The sequence below is a fragment of the Melampsora larici-populina genome (genome assembly GCF_000204055.1).
Source record: "Melampsora larici-populina 98AG31 unplaced genomic scaffold MELLAscaffold_40, whole genome shotgun sequence".
Classification (NCBI taxonomy): domain Eukaryota; kingdom Fungi; phylum Basidiomycota; class Pucciniomycetes; order Pucciniales; family Melampsoraceae; genus Melampsora; species Melampsora laricis-populina.
The window spans coordinates 551,777-569,688 of NW_006768804.1; the positions used below are offsets into that span (position 1 = coordinate 551,777).

At 42.8% G+C, this 17,912-nt stretch overlaps 1 protein-coding gene across 1 annotated transcript; it reads right to left on the reverse strand.

The window, feature by feature from the left end:
• Positions 1-14,647: 14,647 nt before the first annotated feature.
• MELLADRAFT_49754 (uncharacterized protein) lies at positions 14,648-17,613 on the reverse strand (the record flags this gene model as incomplete). Its single annotated transcript, XM_007414032.1, has 9 exons — positions 14,648-14,945; positions 15,033-15,424; positions 15,516-15,854; positions 15,934-16,236; positions 16,311-16,539; positions 16,616-16,826; positions 16,888-16,954; positions 17,049-17,117; positions 17,233-17,613. The coding sequence occupies 9 exons, from the start codon at positions 17,273-17,275 to the stop codon at positions 14,931-14,933; spliced, it is 1,668 nt and encodes a 555-aa protein (XP_007414094.1).
• Positions 17,614-17,912: the final 299 nt, after the last annotated feature.

Here is a 17,912-nt window from a genome sequence, read left to right on the forward strand (position 1 = left end):
CACGACTTGAATCTGATAGCGCTTTATATTCGGCCTCTGTACTTGAGAGAGAGACCGTCGATTGCTTGCGAGACTTCCACGAGACCGCTCCTTGGCCCCAACGATAGGTGTAGCCAGATGTTGATTTACGATCGTGCCTGTCCTCGGCCCAGTCCGAGTCAGAGTAACCAGAGATAGTTGGTGTACCTCCGAGAGTGAGCCTGAGATGAGATGTTGTTAGAAGATAATTTAACACTCGTACTGCTGCAAGCCAGTGAGACTCCGAAGGATCACGCAGGAACTGTGATAGTCGACTGATAGCGAATGAAATGTTGGCTCTTGTGCATTGAGCCACCCATAGAAGGGCGCCAATCAGACTTTGGTAGTGGCCACTCGACTTTGGCTCATCTTCCCGTCGAGGCATGAGATCTTTGAAATTGGAGTCGGTAGGTGTGTGAATCGAGACATGAGTTGATGGCAAGAACTTTTCACCTAACTCTTTGATGTAATGTGCTTGATTTAGAAACACCAGTTTCTTATCCACATCTCGTCGTATGTCGAGAGATAAGAAATGATGAAGTTCTTCGTTTGATGAGATTTCGAAACGAGAGGAGAGATCGGTGATGAAGGAGTTGACAAAGTCATCGGGACCTAAAACCGAAAGGTCATCGACGTGAACGGTGACCATTCCAACCAGTTTCTTGTCCTTGAGACGAAAGTAGAGAGTGGGGTCATAGGATGATTGTTGAAGACCCAACGTGATGAGAACAGCATGCAACTCCCGATTCCACTGCCTCGGAGATTGCTTCAAACCGTAGATTGATCGGATAACTTCACAAACCCAATCCGGATTATTGGGATCTTCGTAACCTGGCGGTTGAGACATATAAACGGGTTCATCAAGATGCCCGTTCAGAAAAGCTGTCTTGATGTCAACTTGTCGTCCAGACCACCTCTTCGATGCCATGAGGGAGAGAGCTAGGCGGAGAGTCTCCAACTTAGTGGTCGGAGCAAAGACTTCTGTATAGTCAATTCCTTCGACTTGAGCATACCCCATTGCCACCAGACGAGCTTTCAATTTGATGATGGTATTATCGACCCGAAGTTTCACCTTAAATACCCATTTGGATTTGATGATTTTACGTTTTTCCGGACGAGGAACTAAACGCCACGTACCCATTCCAATTAGTGAGGAGTACTCCGCGTCAGCTGCCTTGAGCCATCGGTCTTTGTTTGGCGAACGCAGTAGCTGTTTCCACGTCTTCGGTGTATCGCATGCGTCTTCAGTCAAGGATGCTGAGTTCACAAAGTTGCCAAGTCGTTGAGGTTGGTTGCGAGCGCGAATGGACCTTCTCGGTGGTAATGGGGCAGCCTCACTCAGCACTTTGGTGACTTCTTGTGGTTGAGGTTTTGAATGGCCTGGGACCGTAGATGATGGAGGTTTGGCTTGCGGAGACGGAGATTCATTTCGAGGAGAGGAGGATGGTTGAGGAGCATGATCAGGAGACAGTCGAGGTGGTGAGGTAACATTGCAGATCTTCTTCGAGCGAGAGGGGTTTCTTCGTGGGGGAGTAGATGGACGCCTAGTAGGGATTACACTGTTTGGTGGCGATGGCCTCGTACGAGTAGGTATGTCAATTGAAGGAGTGCGTACCACAACAGAGGGAGACAAGGAAGAAGACACAATAGGAGGAGAAATGGTAGAGGTATTAAGATCTGTGTTTTGAGTTTGACAAGGAGGAGTCTTTGGTAAGACTGAGAACGAGGATGGGCTGAGTGGTTTACGAGATGGATTATGGATGGATGTTGACAGACGTCTATGTCTCTGAGACGGAGGATGCTTTTCAGATGAAGGCCACGGTATTTCTACTTGTGGATTACAGGACGGAGAGGGAGGAGATTTTTCGAGCGATGGAAAGACATCATCATTAAAGATGACATCTCTAGATTTGACCACCTTCTTATTGGTGATGTCCCATAAGTTGTAACCATTTCCATCAGGAAGGTATGACAGAAGAACAGCACGCCTGGCTTTGGGATCGAGTTTGAGACGATTTGCTTCAGGGACTTTAAAGTAGACCTCACAACCAAAAGCATGAAGTTTGGACAGGTCAACTGGGGAAGTAGAGACAAGAGAACAAGGAGACTTAAAACCCGAAGGAGTGAAACAGGGGATAGAGTTGAGAGAATGAGCAAGAAAGCGTAAGGCATCAACCCAAAAGCTTTTGGGAAGACCTGAACTGAGAAGGGAGCATCGGATGTGATTGTTGATAGTGCGATTTGCCCTTTCAGACACGCCATTTAGTTGAGGAGAATGAGGAGGACCGGGAAAATGCTCAATGCCACAGTCCGTTAAGTAGGATGAAAACTCCTTTGATAGATACTCCCCTCCATTATCTGTTCGCAGTTTCTTGATGGAGGCGGATAGGTGTAGCTCAAACTTGGATCGAAAAGCTTTGAAGCAAGAAAAGACATCACTCTTAGATTTCATGGGATACATGATAGTAAACTTTGAGTAATCGTCGATGAAAGTTACAAAATATTTATATCCTTCTCGCGATGACACCTCAAAACTACACACATCGGAGTGAATTAGAGCACCTACAGACGTGGATCTGTGGTCTGAGCGAGATTTAAAGGAGCTTCTTGCCATCTTGGACTTGACACACACAGGACACCTTTGAACATCTATCTCATTCATGATATCAGGCTTGATCCCGGATGTTGATAGAAGTTTCTTCAGCGATTTGAGTCCTATATGACCTAGTTTTCGATGCCAGTGAAGAAGAGTGGAATCAGAAAATTTATCCGAAGCCAAATTTGAACATGGTTCATCTACCTTAGCAGCCAAGTAGTACAAGTTGCCTCTTTGGTAACCAGTGCTGACCGGTGCTGAGGTGATGGATACATCGTCAGCTCGATAGAATGAGCAAGAGGATTTGTTGAACACGAGTATGAAACCATCATCGCAGATTGAAGAAACTGAGAGAAGCGGTTCTTGAAGCGCTGGAACAAGTAGAGTACGGTGATGGTGATCATTTCCATTCATAGGTAAGACAGTTGTTCCAGAGTGAGTAGCTTTAATAGATGATGAGTCGGCTAATTGGATGACTTTCTTCGAGTTTTCAAGACCGGTGATAGATGATTCATGTGGCGTCATTGAAAGCGAACAACCTGAGTCAATATTCCAATCGGACACGTTCACAGCTTTGGCGGAGACAACTTTAGCGGATTTGACTTGAACGAAGTTTTCTTCGTTGACTGATTCTTCTTCATCATCGCTAAAGTCAAGAGTAAGCACCGAAGTCTTACCAGCTTTGGTAGTGAAACGAGAGGAGTTGTTTGACGCTCGAGATGATACACCCCTTCGAGAAGAAGTGGAGGACGGTCAACCTTCATCCGTTTCTTTTATCCAACAGTTCGCAACCTCATGATTACGTCTCTTACAGTAAGTGCAGAACTTAGTATTACGTGATGGACCAGACTGAGGTCGAAAACCGGAAGCTCGAGTTGCGTTTGCTCTTGCTGCAACAGTTTCAGATGATTGATCAAGCGAGGTCTTACGTCGGGTCACTTCATTTTTGATGGCTCGGATGACGGTAGCTGAGTTGACGGTGGTGCGTTGCATAAGTGGAGTCACGACGGGCAGCCAGTCAACCGGAAGAGAGGTTAAAATAGACGTGGTGAAGATTTCATCGACGGTGAGAGGAGATTCGCTCGTGATCAGAGAGTCGAGACGTTCATAGACGGTGTGGAGCTTGTCGATGTGAGAAATGACATCGTCACCATCCATTCGGGTAGTGATGAGACGGTGAAGGAGATGCATGCGGCCTCCAGACGTGGAGTCCTCATGCGCAAGACGTAGTGAACCCCACATCCCTGCTGCATCTCTTCGATGCGGCTTGATGTATTTGAGGTTACCGTCTTCGATAGACCTCGAGATCAAGGTACAGGCTTTGGTGTTGTCGACATCCCAACCTGATGGACGGTCCTTCGCTACGATGGGCTGTAGGACGTACGAGAGCTTGGCATCTTCAAGAGCAAGTTCGATTTTAAACTCCCAATCGAGATAATTGGAGTCGTCACCGGGGGGACGGAGTGGAGTAATCCCAGATAGTTTGATTGTCTTATCTGTACTGTCGGTCATTGTTCCTTCGGACCTTTCCGAAACGAAGGATACAGACGAGAGAAGATTGAAGCAGATGTGCGATGATGATTAGAGTTTTAGAAAGTAGATTCAAGAAGCTAATTGAGTCGTTCGAAGAACTAGGAATTGAGATATGGTTTTAATTCAGTCGGTAGACGCTGGGCTCATAACCTCTTGAGCTCTGGAACAGTCAGAGAAAGAGACAAAGGAAAGGTTTGTAAATTTCACGGCCTAAATCAGACAAAAAACAGAGAAACAGAAAACAGAGAGAAATCCTACCTGGAACAGTCAGAGAAAGAGACAAAGGAAAGGTGAAGAAGAAGCACCTTTCCTTGACTGCTCCAGTAGGATTTATATAGTGAAACTTTTACATAACGGTTTTCACATGATGTAATATGTTTGTTGAGCACACACTTAGATTCTACGTATCATGGGTTAGTCTCACAGGACTTTTACATAAAGAATTAAAAGTCATGCAGGACTATCCCAACATTTCTTTGTTGGGATCCGGCACCACTTCCACACACTCCGAAAGATACTTTGATATTGGGTGGAAAGGAGAGGCTTGATGGAAGAATCGATAAATGAAATGGGTAAATCGAAGGTAGCGTAAGTATGTATGGTGGTGGCTGATAAGTAGAGAAAAGTGTGGCGCAAAGAAACCCGGTCCCAAAGATGTCAGCGCAGGGCGTAACGCCCAGATCCTGGAAGTCCCGGGTAGGGACGCGGCAGCGCCGCGCGCTGCGCTACGCCGCGCCGCACGTTACTTTCTGCGCGGCGAGCCAGACTTGTTTGGAGTAATAAAACAAGAGTTGAGATGCTTTCCAATATGCACTTGTTCTCAAGTCAATTACAGTCTAATTTAGTTAATGCAATGTGTGTATTGCATAGTATTATAGTTAAGAAGGGAGGCACGGATTCATTTTTGGATGAGGCAGAAGAAGAGGCTCAGCAATGGCCAAATCAACGAGTTGATGCTTATCAAGTAGCATCTGCTGGTCCTCAAACACAAGCTGCCGATGATAGAGATTGAATGGCAATGTCTATGTGGGCAGCTTGTGTTCCTCACCCTTGCTATTGAGCTTGAGATCTTAAAATCAAGATGTCTAATCATATTAATCAAAGTATTTCCTATTTCATTTTTAAACCTATAAGCAGGCTACAACAAACCTATTCATTTCATTCAGACAAGTCATTTAAACAAGTAGGAGATATTGTAGATAACAACTTTGTATCATACTGCTATCCACATTCACCTATTCCCCAGTTGCGCAACAGCAACACAACAGGCAGCGCGGTTGCCAACTGTGCTGCCCATTATGACTTAAGAACCAATGGGTTGCGCTGCTGCGCAACCCCCCGTTGCTGTTATGCAGCGCAGCGGCCCGGCATTGCTTTGTGACGTAAATTGACCAAGTTATTCAGGTTTGAAAAAAAAATCACAGACAAAAAATAATATCTTTGTACGATACATAAGAATTGATTCTGGAATATCTTCCAGAATTATCAATATATGTACACAAAGGAGTTGATATTCCTTTTGAAAATATGTTTCTCCACATTTTTGTCCTCTAAACCCTTCATGTATGGGCAGTATTTCTATATGTAATTGTGGTGTGTACATGAGCAGTCAACATTTTGATTGTTTCTTTGATTCTAGGCAGAATATGGCAGAGTTTATGGCAGAAATCTTTGTAAAATACCATTTACATGTATATCAATTCAATTCAGAATGATTTTGGCAATATGTTCCCTCAAAATTTGTCTTGGGGCAAAGAACTTCAGAGAATCAAACTTGTGGACACATTCAGGAATTACATGTAGAAATACTGCCCATACAGGAAGGCTTTAGGGGACAAAAATGTGGAGAAACATATTTTCAAAAGGAATATCAATTTTTTATGTATGTTCATAAAGCTGTAAGATATTCCAGAATCAATCCTTATGTATAGTACAAAAATAGTATTTTTTGTCCATGATTTTTTTTTCAAACCTCAATAACTCAGCCAATTTACATCACAAAGGCTAGGGCACGTTCGGCTGGTTTAGCCAAAAAGTGTTACACAAAAACGCTTTTTCAATTTGCCCCTTTTTCATGGGGTGGGCTGAAAAACTTGAAATTTGGTTTTGCAATTACCAAATACTCAACCCCAGAGCTCATCAAAAATTTGAAATACAGCGGCAAATAAGGGCAAAAAGTCTTTTTGGTCTCAAAAACAGCCTCAAGGCTGTTTTTCAAAATGGACAAGTTTTTGATCAAACAAAGTTATCAAATGCCAGTGTTTTTGATGAAGATCAAAAGCTGTTTTGACCAAGAAACAGTTTTTGTCTTTGGTGGTGTTTTTGGCCAAAACCGTTTTTGGGTTCCAGCCAAACGGGCCCTTGATAAACAATGTATTCTTGGTGGGGAGCTGCAGGAGCAGGTTTGTACAGATTTATGATACTGTATGACATCATCTCAATTTTGGTGGTATCCCAACCACTTCTCAACAAACTCTCAATCAATGGATGTTATCCGTGTGGTATCCATTTCATAACTTTCTCAAAACTTGCTAGGGTCAGTGGGATGCACTGGTCTGCCAGTGACTTGTGATTGGGGGCTGTGATAGCGGAACATTGTCCCGCTCCAAAAAAATTGCTTGAAAGCAGAGTGCTTCAGCTGTTGGAAGAAGAAGACCGGATCGAACAGAAGAAGACTGGATGGAAGAGAAGAAGACCAAATTGAAGAAGTGGAGATAGGACAAGATGAGATTGAAGCCATGTAGAAGGGAACTCGTGAAAGGTAATGAGGTGAGTTGGATTTGAAGGGAGGAGAAGAAATGTCAAAGTCAAAAAAGGAGAAGTTGAAAAAAAGATGGCACAAGTCGGAGTCAAAGGAAAGGGGAGGTAATGAGAGAGGAAGAAGGAAAAAGTCAAAATATCAACAAGTCCCTGTCTCACATACATAATTATTCTGATTATAATTGGAATAAATGGAAAAAGGGGTTGTTGGAAATAACTCAGATTATGAGATCATCCAACAAATACTGTTGTATGATAATCCATATATCTCGGCTACCAAACAGTGAAAATGATGCTGCAATTATCTTACTGTGGTATTGGCATAATCACAGTAAGATAATTGCAACCAAACGGGCCCTTAAGCTGTGAAATTGATCAATTGATGTTTATAAATGATGGAAAGATCTCCTTATGATGAATACAGGCGATTTTTTCCTAATAGAGTCAAACCCCTCTAAATCCATACCCCTTGGTGGGAAGGGAAATGTATGGCTATAGAGGGGTTATGTCTTTGTTGGGGAGCCCTTCTACATGCATACATCCATGGCTATACATGTGATTAGGGCTGTGACCCAACCCAAAGAGTTCAGGGCCGGCCCCAGGGCCAAACTCAGCCCTGAGTGAGCCTGATGACCTCTGCAAACTGCTCAGGGCCAATCAGGGCCGGTAAGAGACTGGTGTGAAGGCGTTTTTTTGGCAAAAAAAGGGTCGGAACCCCGGCCAGGTCAGGCGCCCGAGCCGCCTGAAGCGCCCACGGGGCCATATTCAGCTGTCATCGAGCAGGATCTGGATGCCCCGGGGCGCGTACCGTCAGCTCTGTGAAAGACGTCGGGCAGAGTCGGCCGGGCAGGGCCGGGTCCGGGTCACAGCCCTACATGTGATACCCTCTAAAGACATAGAAAACATGGCTGTAAAGGGTTTTGCAAGTATAGCCATAGTAACTATGTCTTTATGTATATAGCTTGGGCTGTCAGCTGACCTTGCAGAAAAAATTCTCAGCATTCCTACCTTGCTACTGACCCTTTTTTCTATGGCTGTACGCTGGAAAGATAGGTTTTTATTTGAAATCGGGGTATGGGTTACTGTGATAGGCAGAACTATGGGAGTTTATCACTTTTTGGCCCCGCCCAACTTGGGAACCCAAAAACCATGGCTATAGGTGGGCCATAGATTTACACAGGTACATCTTTAGAAGGGTTTTACTGTACTCACAGCTGAAATCTATTTTGAGAATTACCACTTTTTTGTAAAGTTGTCTGATTTTGAATTACTATAGCTCATTTTATAGCTCTCTTCATGCTGATCAATAATTCCCCCAATATGCCCTAATTCTGACACTTGATGAATAAGTTATTGAGCTGTAGAGAATGATAAAATAAGCTTTTTGTCATGTAAATGTTGCTGCATGTGTGTGTAAGCGCTAAAGTCAAAATTCACACCATTCTCTTTGATGCCTAATAAAATTGCCATAAACCCTCTGTTACTGCTGGTTTAAGGGTTGTACAATAGGGGGTTTCAACTCAAATTATTTACAGTATTTTGCAGTCCGGTAAGTTGTCTGAGACCATAAAATTTACCGTAAAATTTAAAAATCCGGGACACCTTTTTAGGTGGTCCGAATTCATAAAACCGTATATTTGCGTAAAAATTCAACAATCCGGACAAGATGACGCACTTTTGTGGTAGTTTTTACAGCTGACCGATTTGAAAACACAAGTCAAGATCATCTCTTTACCTCTTTACCTCGTTCTCTGTATCTTGACTTTGATCTCCCTCATTGAATCAGATCATTAGTTTTCTTCCTCAAGTTTATTTCTTTTCAATCAAATTATCATTTCTTTACCTCGATCATCTCTCATCAAGTTTATCCGCAAGATTCCGTTTGAATTCGATCTTTCAAATCTAATCTTTAGTTCTTTACCTTCGGCTTCGAATTGCAATCATCAATTCAAAGGTGAGACACACAGCATTTTGATTCATAGAGGTATACATTTGACTAAATTACCATATTCCATGTTCGGTTTCCACTCTTCAGCCAGCCCGGATTGATTTAGGGTGTAGATAACACCGGTGGTAGAAGTTTAACCCACTAAAACAATTAGAAGGTTTGTTTTTCTGAATTTATAGAGAATGATTCAGATTTGGAGTGTGCTTGCTGACACTTTGGATTGTTGTCAGAATGGTTCGAAGGTCAAATATACAGGTTAAGGAGGATGTCGCTCTCTTGAATCTGCCTCCAAACGCCATCCCGACTCCAGCTCAGATCCGAAAGTCAAAAGAGACGCGCAAAGAGATCGGATCAGGCTCTACTCCTGCCCAGCCAACTACATCTAAGCCAACTAAATCCAAGCCGACTCCTGCCAAGCCAGCTATATCAAAAACTCCTGTACCTGCTAAGAGGACCGTGGCCAAACAGCCAGCCGGGGTTTCTTCTACTCTTCCTAAAGCGACTACTTCCAAAAAAGCGTCCAAATTACCTGAACCTGTCGAAGACTATGAAAAAACAGCCGAGAAACCTTACCACAATCCTCGCTTTGATCACAAGGATTTGGAGCGTTTAATCAAGGAGATTAGTAAGCCTAAAGTCAAAAATGCCCTTTTTGGATCGGGAAGCAAGCCAAGCCTTGGCCTCAGTCAAAATGGGGCATGGACTACAATTGCAAGTATGATGAATGTCTTTCACAACGATAACAATCGCACATCAACAAAAAGCTCTAATGAACAAATGAAATTGAAAGGGACTGATTTAATGAAAAGGTGGAGGGCGATAAAAGAGAGATATATGGCAGCAAAGAAACTTTTCAAAAGTACAGGTGAAGGTCTTGAAGCAGGTGATGAAATGGACACCCTCAAAAAAAAGGCAGAAAAAATATGTCCTTGCTATGAACTTCTAGACAAACTCTATGGACACAAAGCCAACGTCAACCCACACGCCCTTTTGGATAGCATGAATCGAGTCGAAGGCAATATCGAGACGGATTCAGAAAACGATTCAGATGAAGATTTGGTTGTTATTGAAGGTACACAAGCAGCTAATCAGGTTGAAGATGACGTGATTGATCCTATTCTCAACTCACTTGCTGGTGATGATGTCGATTGGTCGGCCTTGATTTCTGACGCCAACAAACAAATCAATATTGAAATCGATTCAAATGAATACTTGCAAGATCTCAGTGACAACGGGTTAGCTGAGAGTCTAGTCAATCCAATCCTAGACGATACTGAAAACTCCCCCGAGTTTCCACCACTCCCTTCTCCAATTACTCTACCCAAAATTGACAATACCCCAATTGAACCCAATCAAACCTCTTCGACAAACAAAAAACGCAAGCCTTCAAATGCAGCCACTGACGATCAACCTGCCAAACCTTTGGCATCAATTGATGAATCTAATCAAAAACGCCGCAAAGGACCAGCAAGCTTTCTTATGGACGACCGCGACGATAAGAAGTATGCGTTCCTAGATTCAAAGTTTCAAGCCAAGAATGAGAATGATTTGAAAAAACTCGACTCTGAAAATCAACGAGCTAAAGAATCACTGACCTGGGACAAGACCAAGTATGAGCGTGACGATGAGAATATGAAACGTCGTGAAGAGAGAAGTATGGACACTGAATCAAAACGGACACTTATCGAAGAGAGACGAGTGCAGGTAGAAGCTGATAAGAATGAGAGAGAAATACTCTGGGCTCGTGAGAAGTTCAATTTAGAAACCTCTCAAGCAGCTGCAAGCAAACAGGCAGAAGCGAGTACTTTAGCATTGAGAACTCGTTTAGATGTTATGGAGACCTGTCGAAGGGATGGCATGTCTGTAGATGAAATCTCAGCGTACTTGAAGATAGTTTTTAATGAATGAAAATTCCTTTCTATTCAAATTGTCAAGTGTCTTATTAACCAAAATGTCAAATATCTTATTAACCAAAATTCCAAGTATCTTATTAACCAAAATGTCGAGTACTTTGTTTTGATCAGCTTATGTGTAATTTCAACTCTGTTCTGTTACATGAAAGGAACCCAGAATTTTCCCGTTTTTCAAGGTTTCTTGATTTCTTTCTTACAACCAAAAAAAAGGAAAAATTTGTAAAAAACAATTAAATCATGTATTTAAAGCAAAGAAGAACCTATGCGTCTTCTTGAGCAAAATCTAAAGCAAAGTCTTGCACTAGCTCTCTGCGTAGACGACCGACCTCATTATCCCCAATTTCATTTATTGCCAAAATCAAGTTATCCACGCCTTGATACATGTCATTTGCATAGTCATCAGCATATTCATCGTCCCATTGATCTCCCAGGGCAGCGAGTAGGTTGTGTAGGATAAAAGAGGCATGTATCCATCGAAGGATTGACTTCATGTGCTTGGGCTTGTCAAGTCGAAGCCGTAAGCATTGAAGTGAGGCCCAACGGCACTTCGAGATCCCGATGGTATGTTCGTTACGTATACGAGCTTGGGCAACAAGTGTGTTGAAGGCTTTGTTTTCCACGAGATTGGCTGCTTGACCTTTAAATGTAGAAACCACGGTGTTGCTGATTTTGTAGGCAGAATTGCCTAATATGTATTCACCTATGATCAACAATGAGTCAAAGGTTTGTCAATGAGACTTGTTCAAAATTGAACACATAGGTTGAACTCACCTTCTGAAAACCAACGTTCTGGTTCAGTACAAAGTGTCATCATTGAAAAGCACTTGTAATCGTGACAGGATCCAGGCCATCCAGTGTAGAAAGCTGTGATACGGCGATCACAGTCACAGACGACTTGACAATTGATCGAGTAACGTTTTTTTCGATCGAAAAAGGTCTCGCCATCAAGACCTGGCCGTTGGTAGAGAGGGATGTTGGTTCCATCAACAAAACCCACACATCCTGGAAAGCCCTCTAATGCCATCACCGCGGAGATTTCTTCTTGTCTTTCCGGTCCAGGCCACTGTATATAGTGACTACTTGTGCTGATGATGGCGTGAATTACTCGTCGGGTACATTTGATAATAGCGCCCATCGATCTCTTGTAGTCTCTTCCCATCCGACGCACCGCACAACCATTTCCGTTACTGCCGAGGCGTTCAAGGGCAAGGGCTAGTTGAATGACCACTGGAGGCTGTGGGTTATTACTGTTGGATATGAAGATGGGATGAGCAGAGATCCGATCGAGAACGGCGTAGAAGCCAGCATGTGAGGTTCGCATGCACTGTTGAAACTCGACCTCTCGATCTCGGAGAAGGTCATTGAGACTGAACTCCATCTCGTAAGGCATCTTCCATCGACCATCGTGGTACCGTAAGCCTTCTAAGATTACTAACAACTCTCGAGCCTCGCCAGCTTCGTTGAACAAGATGTCAATAAGGTCACCGGTGTCTGGATCGTCTTCAAAAAGTATGTCGCCGACCGAAGGAAATATCTTTTCGCCCAAGACCTGCTCTGCTAACCAATTGTCATCTTCATCAATATCCATCATTTCACAAAAGTTTTCAACCTCAGCCAGTGTCTTTTTCCGTTGAGATGTGCGGACCATCTTATTTGATGTGTTGAAGATATGATTGATGAAATAAATTGAGATGGATTGTGATTGATTGATGTGGTAAAGAAGGAAACCAAAGGTTTGAAGTCAAATTGGCTTGACCCATCACAGATGATCTGGTGCAGCGCTGTCCGGATAGTGAAACGGACAAGTTTGCTCCTTTTACGCTCATATATTTTACAGCATCTTTTATGAGATCGGACAAATTTTTAAAAATCCATTGTTATAAAAAATTTGTCCGTTTTTTTACGATTTTCACAAAAATAATTTGAGTTGAAACCCCCTAATATGAAATGGAACATTTTGGGTTGATTGAGCTATTACTCATCTTGATCAGAGAAGGTTTGACATATGTAATTAGCTGAAAACCTTCACTTTAAGTTTTGACAATTGTCACACCTTTTCACTTCTTTTGACATCTGATATTGATTTCTTCTACATCATGAAGATCACAGTTGATCAATCCATTCATAAGAATAACCTTACAAATCACTTTAAAAGCTCTTGGCACCATTAAGTTCCTCAATCACATCAGTACATATGTATCAATCCCGTAGTATCCTTGTTTACCATCCTCAAATTTCTCTCTTTCTTGAATAACTTCACTCCTCTCTTATCAATCCTCATGATTAAAGTTTTTGATGACTAATATGATCATGCTCTTTCATAACACAACCTTCCTGAGCATTTAGACCAAGTACCAATACCCTGAAAACCATTTACAACTTGATACACCTACATTTAGGGGATACAAAGTAAACTGGGATTTTTTTCCCAGTTTCCCAGTTTTTGTTTTTGGCTGTGTTTGGAACTTTCCCACGTTCTCCCAGTTTCCCAGTTTGTGTTTTTGGTGGTATTTAGGAAACTGGGAAACTGGGAAAAAACTCCCAGTTTTAACTTTGTATCCCCTAATATTTGGCTTTTTTACAGATTTTCTTATCTTCCTTCTTTCTGAGTATGATCTTACAAATCAAATTGAATAAATTTAATGTAAATAAATGATGATTAAGTAAGAAAGATTTATATTCAAACTGAAATACTATAATCAAAAATATGAGAGACACAGATTTTACACTAAAACTACCAAATTAACTGCTGATGCAATAATTTTTCAATTGCTCTTGATCAACCCTATAAATCGATTGCCACAGAGGGATTTTGCATTTTAAGCAGATGACAAAGGGGGTTTAAAGATATTTCTGAACATCTTATTCAGAGTATAACCTTCCATAACCAAGGATCCAAACTTCCATGGAAGGCTGAAGAATTTTTGAAAAATCTATTTCATTTAGGGGATACAAAGTAGTAGAATCCGGGCACGTGCCCGGAATTATTTTGGCAGTAAATTTTGATTTTCTGGACAAAAGCCGCGGCCCAGAATTCAAATCTACTGCCAAAAAAAATCTGGGCAGAAAGCCGGGCACGTGCCGGGATTCTACTTTGTATCCCGTAATTGTCCCGTATTCCAAGGATGATGTGAAGTGAAGACACATGATTACAGTTCCACCATCCTTGACGTATGATGTGACTTTCTTCATCACCATAGCATACTCCCCTTAGGCTTAAGCAGTGAACCCAGGCCTGCAAGGGATTTGGCTATTGTCTTGGCTTCTTGCACCATGTATAGGCAACATCTGATGATGGAATTCTTGATGAAGTTCATGATGAATGGAGTACCCATTGGCTGTAAGAATCATCAAAATGCCTGACATGGCTGAACTCTGGTGATGGGATGATTGTTCGATCAATTCAAGCTGGATAGTTCAGATATGGAGTGTTGAGGACCCCACCGGAATTGACGCTTCTCAGATAGTCTCAGATTCAAGCAGGGACTTAAATTGGATATAGTTGTCTACTTATTTGGCATATCTGATCACAGTGGCCATACCCTTTTACGGTCCTTCTCTCATCTTTTGTTCTTATACTCCAAGAACTAGGTAGGTGGATATCATTCGTCGGAAATACCACCTTACTACAGATTGGGTGTGCCTCGAGACTCTGGTACATATCATGAATAATTTGATTCATCCTGTGTAAGATATCCCAGACTACTGCTTTGCTATTCAATGCCGGCATCCAAGTCAAACGCACAACTTGAGACAGCATTCATCCCTTTGTCCATCTTGTTTTCAAGGATCTGGTTGCAAACTTGTTCTCTCTCACCAAGGCTATAAGTTGATACGAGGTATCAAAGAACTTGCATTTAACAACCTGCTTAGGTCTCAGAGGCAAATGCACAAGGTGTGACTGATAATTTAAATGTTGATTACGAGTCCATGTGTGATAAGATATTCAGAGATAAAAGGATAACATTCATGCATAAAGTTACAAAAATGAAAAGGATGTGCCTGAGCCATGATAGAAAACTTCGAGACATCCAACAACTGGACGAAACTTCAATTTGTTGATTTATGAGCCTGCACGTACCACATCAAAAACGATACAGAAAGCGGATTAAAAGGTCTGATTAATGATCACGGTAGTCTCAAAAGATAATCGGGACGAAAATCAATGGGAAGTGCTCTGTTCGCACGATCAGTGTAGATAAGAAATGCAAAGCGTTGTCAGCTAGAGAAAGTGTTTAACGACGGTGGAGACAAATCAGCTCACAGCCACATTATGGTTGGCACCTGGAAGGTCAGGCTTTTCCTTCAAGTCAGCCAACGCAGCTTCGTGGGTTCCAGTTCCTTTGTAGACCGGTAAAACTTCGGCGTTGGAGTGCTCGGCCTCCTCATCGTGAGCATGATCAGAGTGTGGATTTGCCGTATGGAGCCCAGCCGGGGTGGTGGGCGCAGTCGAGAGTTCGTCAGGGCTGAGAGGAGTTTCTTCCTCTTCTGAAGAACCACCAGCTTCTTCATCTGCAGCATCCTCTGCTTCCCTGTGGGTCACTGTAGCCGGTTCATGATGATCTGCATTCGATGCGTCAGTTACCAAGCCAACTCCATTAACAGCTGCAACAGCCGCACCTTCCGGCAAGCTCGATTTCACAGTAGCAGCTGTGACTTAGAAAAATGTGCAAATGATTAGTACAAATTATGTCAGGAAGACGTTCACAGACGGCAAGCCGATAAAAGTTGTTCAAAGATAGCTTACACGATGCCTTTGCCGGGTGCTGCATTAAAGTCCACCAGTCCATCATTTCAGCGTGAGTGCGAGCCTTGAAACTGAAAGCAATGTCCTTCTTGCCGATTCGTAAAGTGTTTTTGACTTTGTTCAAACTGCCAGTGTGATGGCCACTGCTACTGTTCTTCTTACCCTCAACGTGCCATTTGAAGGACTTGGCCCCTTCAGCTGAGGTAGCACCAAGAACACAGTTTGGTAGAAAGATCGACATTTCCGGTTCGCTGTGCTTGGTAGGATCGGAAGATTTGTGTTCATGAAGATACCCAGACGGTGTAAGGACGTAGAATCCTTCCTTATAGTTCTTGGTGACTGTGACAAAGGACAAGTCTTGTCAACACACATGAAGACTCGATCGGTAGCCAAAGCTATTAGTATATCCCTAACTCACATCGCTTCTTTCGCTCAAGAAGGCCAGACTTCACAGGTTTAGTCGTTTCGTCGTCTTGACCGGGGAAGGTGATTTTCTCGGGATCGCGCATGGCAATATCCTCCGGAATTAAATGTCCACTACGTTTGGCGAATTCGTTCCACTCAATATCTGGGTCAAGTTCGGTGATTCCACTGTGGATCAACTTCCACTCTTTAGCAATGGCCTCTTGCGAGATAACTTGAGCAGTGTGGAACTCGTTGGTTGCAGTCTGAATGTCTTTGTTGATTCTACTCTCGAGCTCAGCCGCTTTCTTTTGATAGACTGCAAAGGAGAGATGTCAGTGAAAATGCAACCAAAACGTGACATCGACGAAAAAAGAGAGTTAAAATACTGACTAATGATTGAGCGAGTGAGTGAATTTTCTTCAGCAAGCTGAGCCTTGAGCTGGGTTTCGACTTGACGATGCGTCAACACGGGATCATCCTTGGAAGTCAAAGCGTGCGGGTTGCTTTTAGCGTTGGCGATGCCAAGAGCAAGCTGAGAAATCAACTTCGTGGATTCGGCTCGGTGTTTGCCGACCTCAGTGGCGATTCTGCTTGGTTCAGCTTCTAGCTCGGCAATAAACTGTAGGGGAAAAGTAGAAGCAGGACACGTTTAGTAAGGTGGAACCAAATAACTTGATCGAGACTAAAATACGTACGTTCTTGATGTCAGTTTTGGTTCTCAATAGTGCGTGAACGACAGTCGAGGAGATGGCATGAGAGAAAGTGCTGTGGTGTTCAGCAATGGCTCGAGTGCGTTCTCGAGTACCGTAAAGGATGGTTTGCCAGCCGCCCTCGGGGAGAAATTGATTGCCTTCTCTTAGAGGGACCGGCAAATGACCACCGATTCGCTGGAGCTCTGTGGCCGTGCTGTGGACAAAGTTAGACTTATCAGAGTCATTCCATCGTACAATGTAGAGAATATTCTTACTGAGTCTCGAGCTTCGATATGTCCTCATAGTAAGCGGTAAGGCCCTTGGTGATACTTTTGTATTCGACTAACGGTCAGCAAGGATTTGTAGAGAGACATGTCAATTGAAGTCGATGAAAAATAAAAGAAGGTGGTCAACAAGAGTGTGATTCAAAACTGACGGAAACGGTCGATGAGAATGTCAGTCTCATGATGTTGAGGCTGATCAGCATGTTCAGCAGAGCCAGAACCTATGGAATGGAAGAAGGTCAATTAGCTCAAGGAAGAATGGGGATCGACGGAACAGCCAATAACGCCACACGATCATAGTATGCGCCGCGGTAAAAAGGTCCTGCCCAAACTGACCTTTTTTGATTGTGGCCGGAGGTTTCTTCAGAATACCACTCATGATCAGATTCTTAGATTAAGTTGAGCAAAAGTTTGATTGAGCTAGAAGAGACTATCGAGTGATTGGAGAAAGTTAGAAGGTTCGATTGATGTGATCGATCAAGGATGGATGGATGGATGGAGAATCAAATTAGATTTTGATTTGTAGATTGAGGAGGTAAAGAGGGCAATCGATTTAAGATTGATTTGAATGCTGGGAATGGGATTGATAAAGGTTTGGAAACTTGAAATGGCAAGTCGATTAAAAAGAAGCAGGACAAGATCAAATGGTGAACAATGAAATCAATCAATCGAAAATAGTATGTAAATTCACACTTTAAGGTAAAATTACAAAAAGGCTGACCGAATTTGGAAATGGAAAGAAATGGAAACACGGTACAGAATTCTGGTTGGTCTGACTGACAATTTCAACATCGACTGACATCCTTCAAAAGAAGGATCATGACCAAGTCTTTGACTCTATCCATCGATCATTGTCATTCTTTAATTTACAGCTCTGAATCTCTTGCCATTCAACTTCCTATTTGGGCTGTCAAAAGCATTGCCCGACCGATGCATGGTTTCCTCGGGCGAATAAGGGTGATACTTGAGGATACTCTTGACCCTGCTTTAAGATGTCTTTAGTAATATCCGAGCTA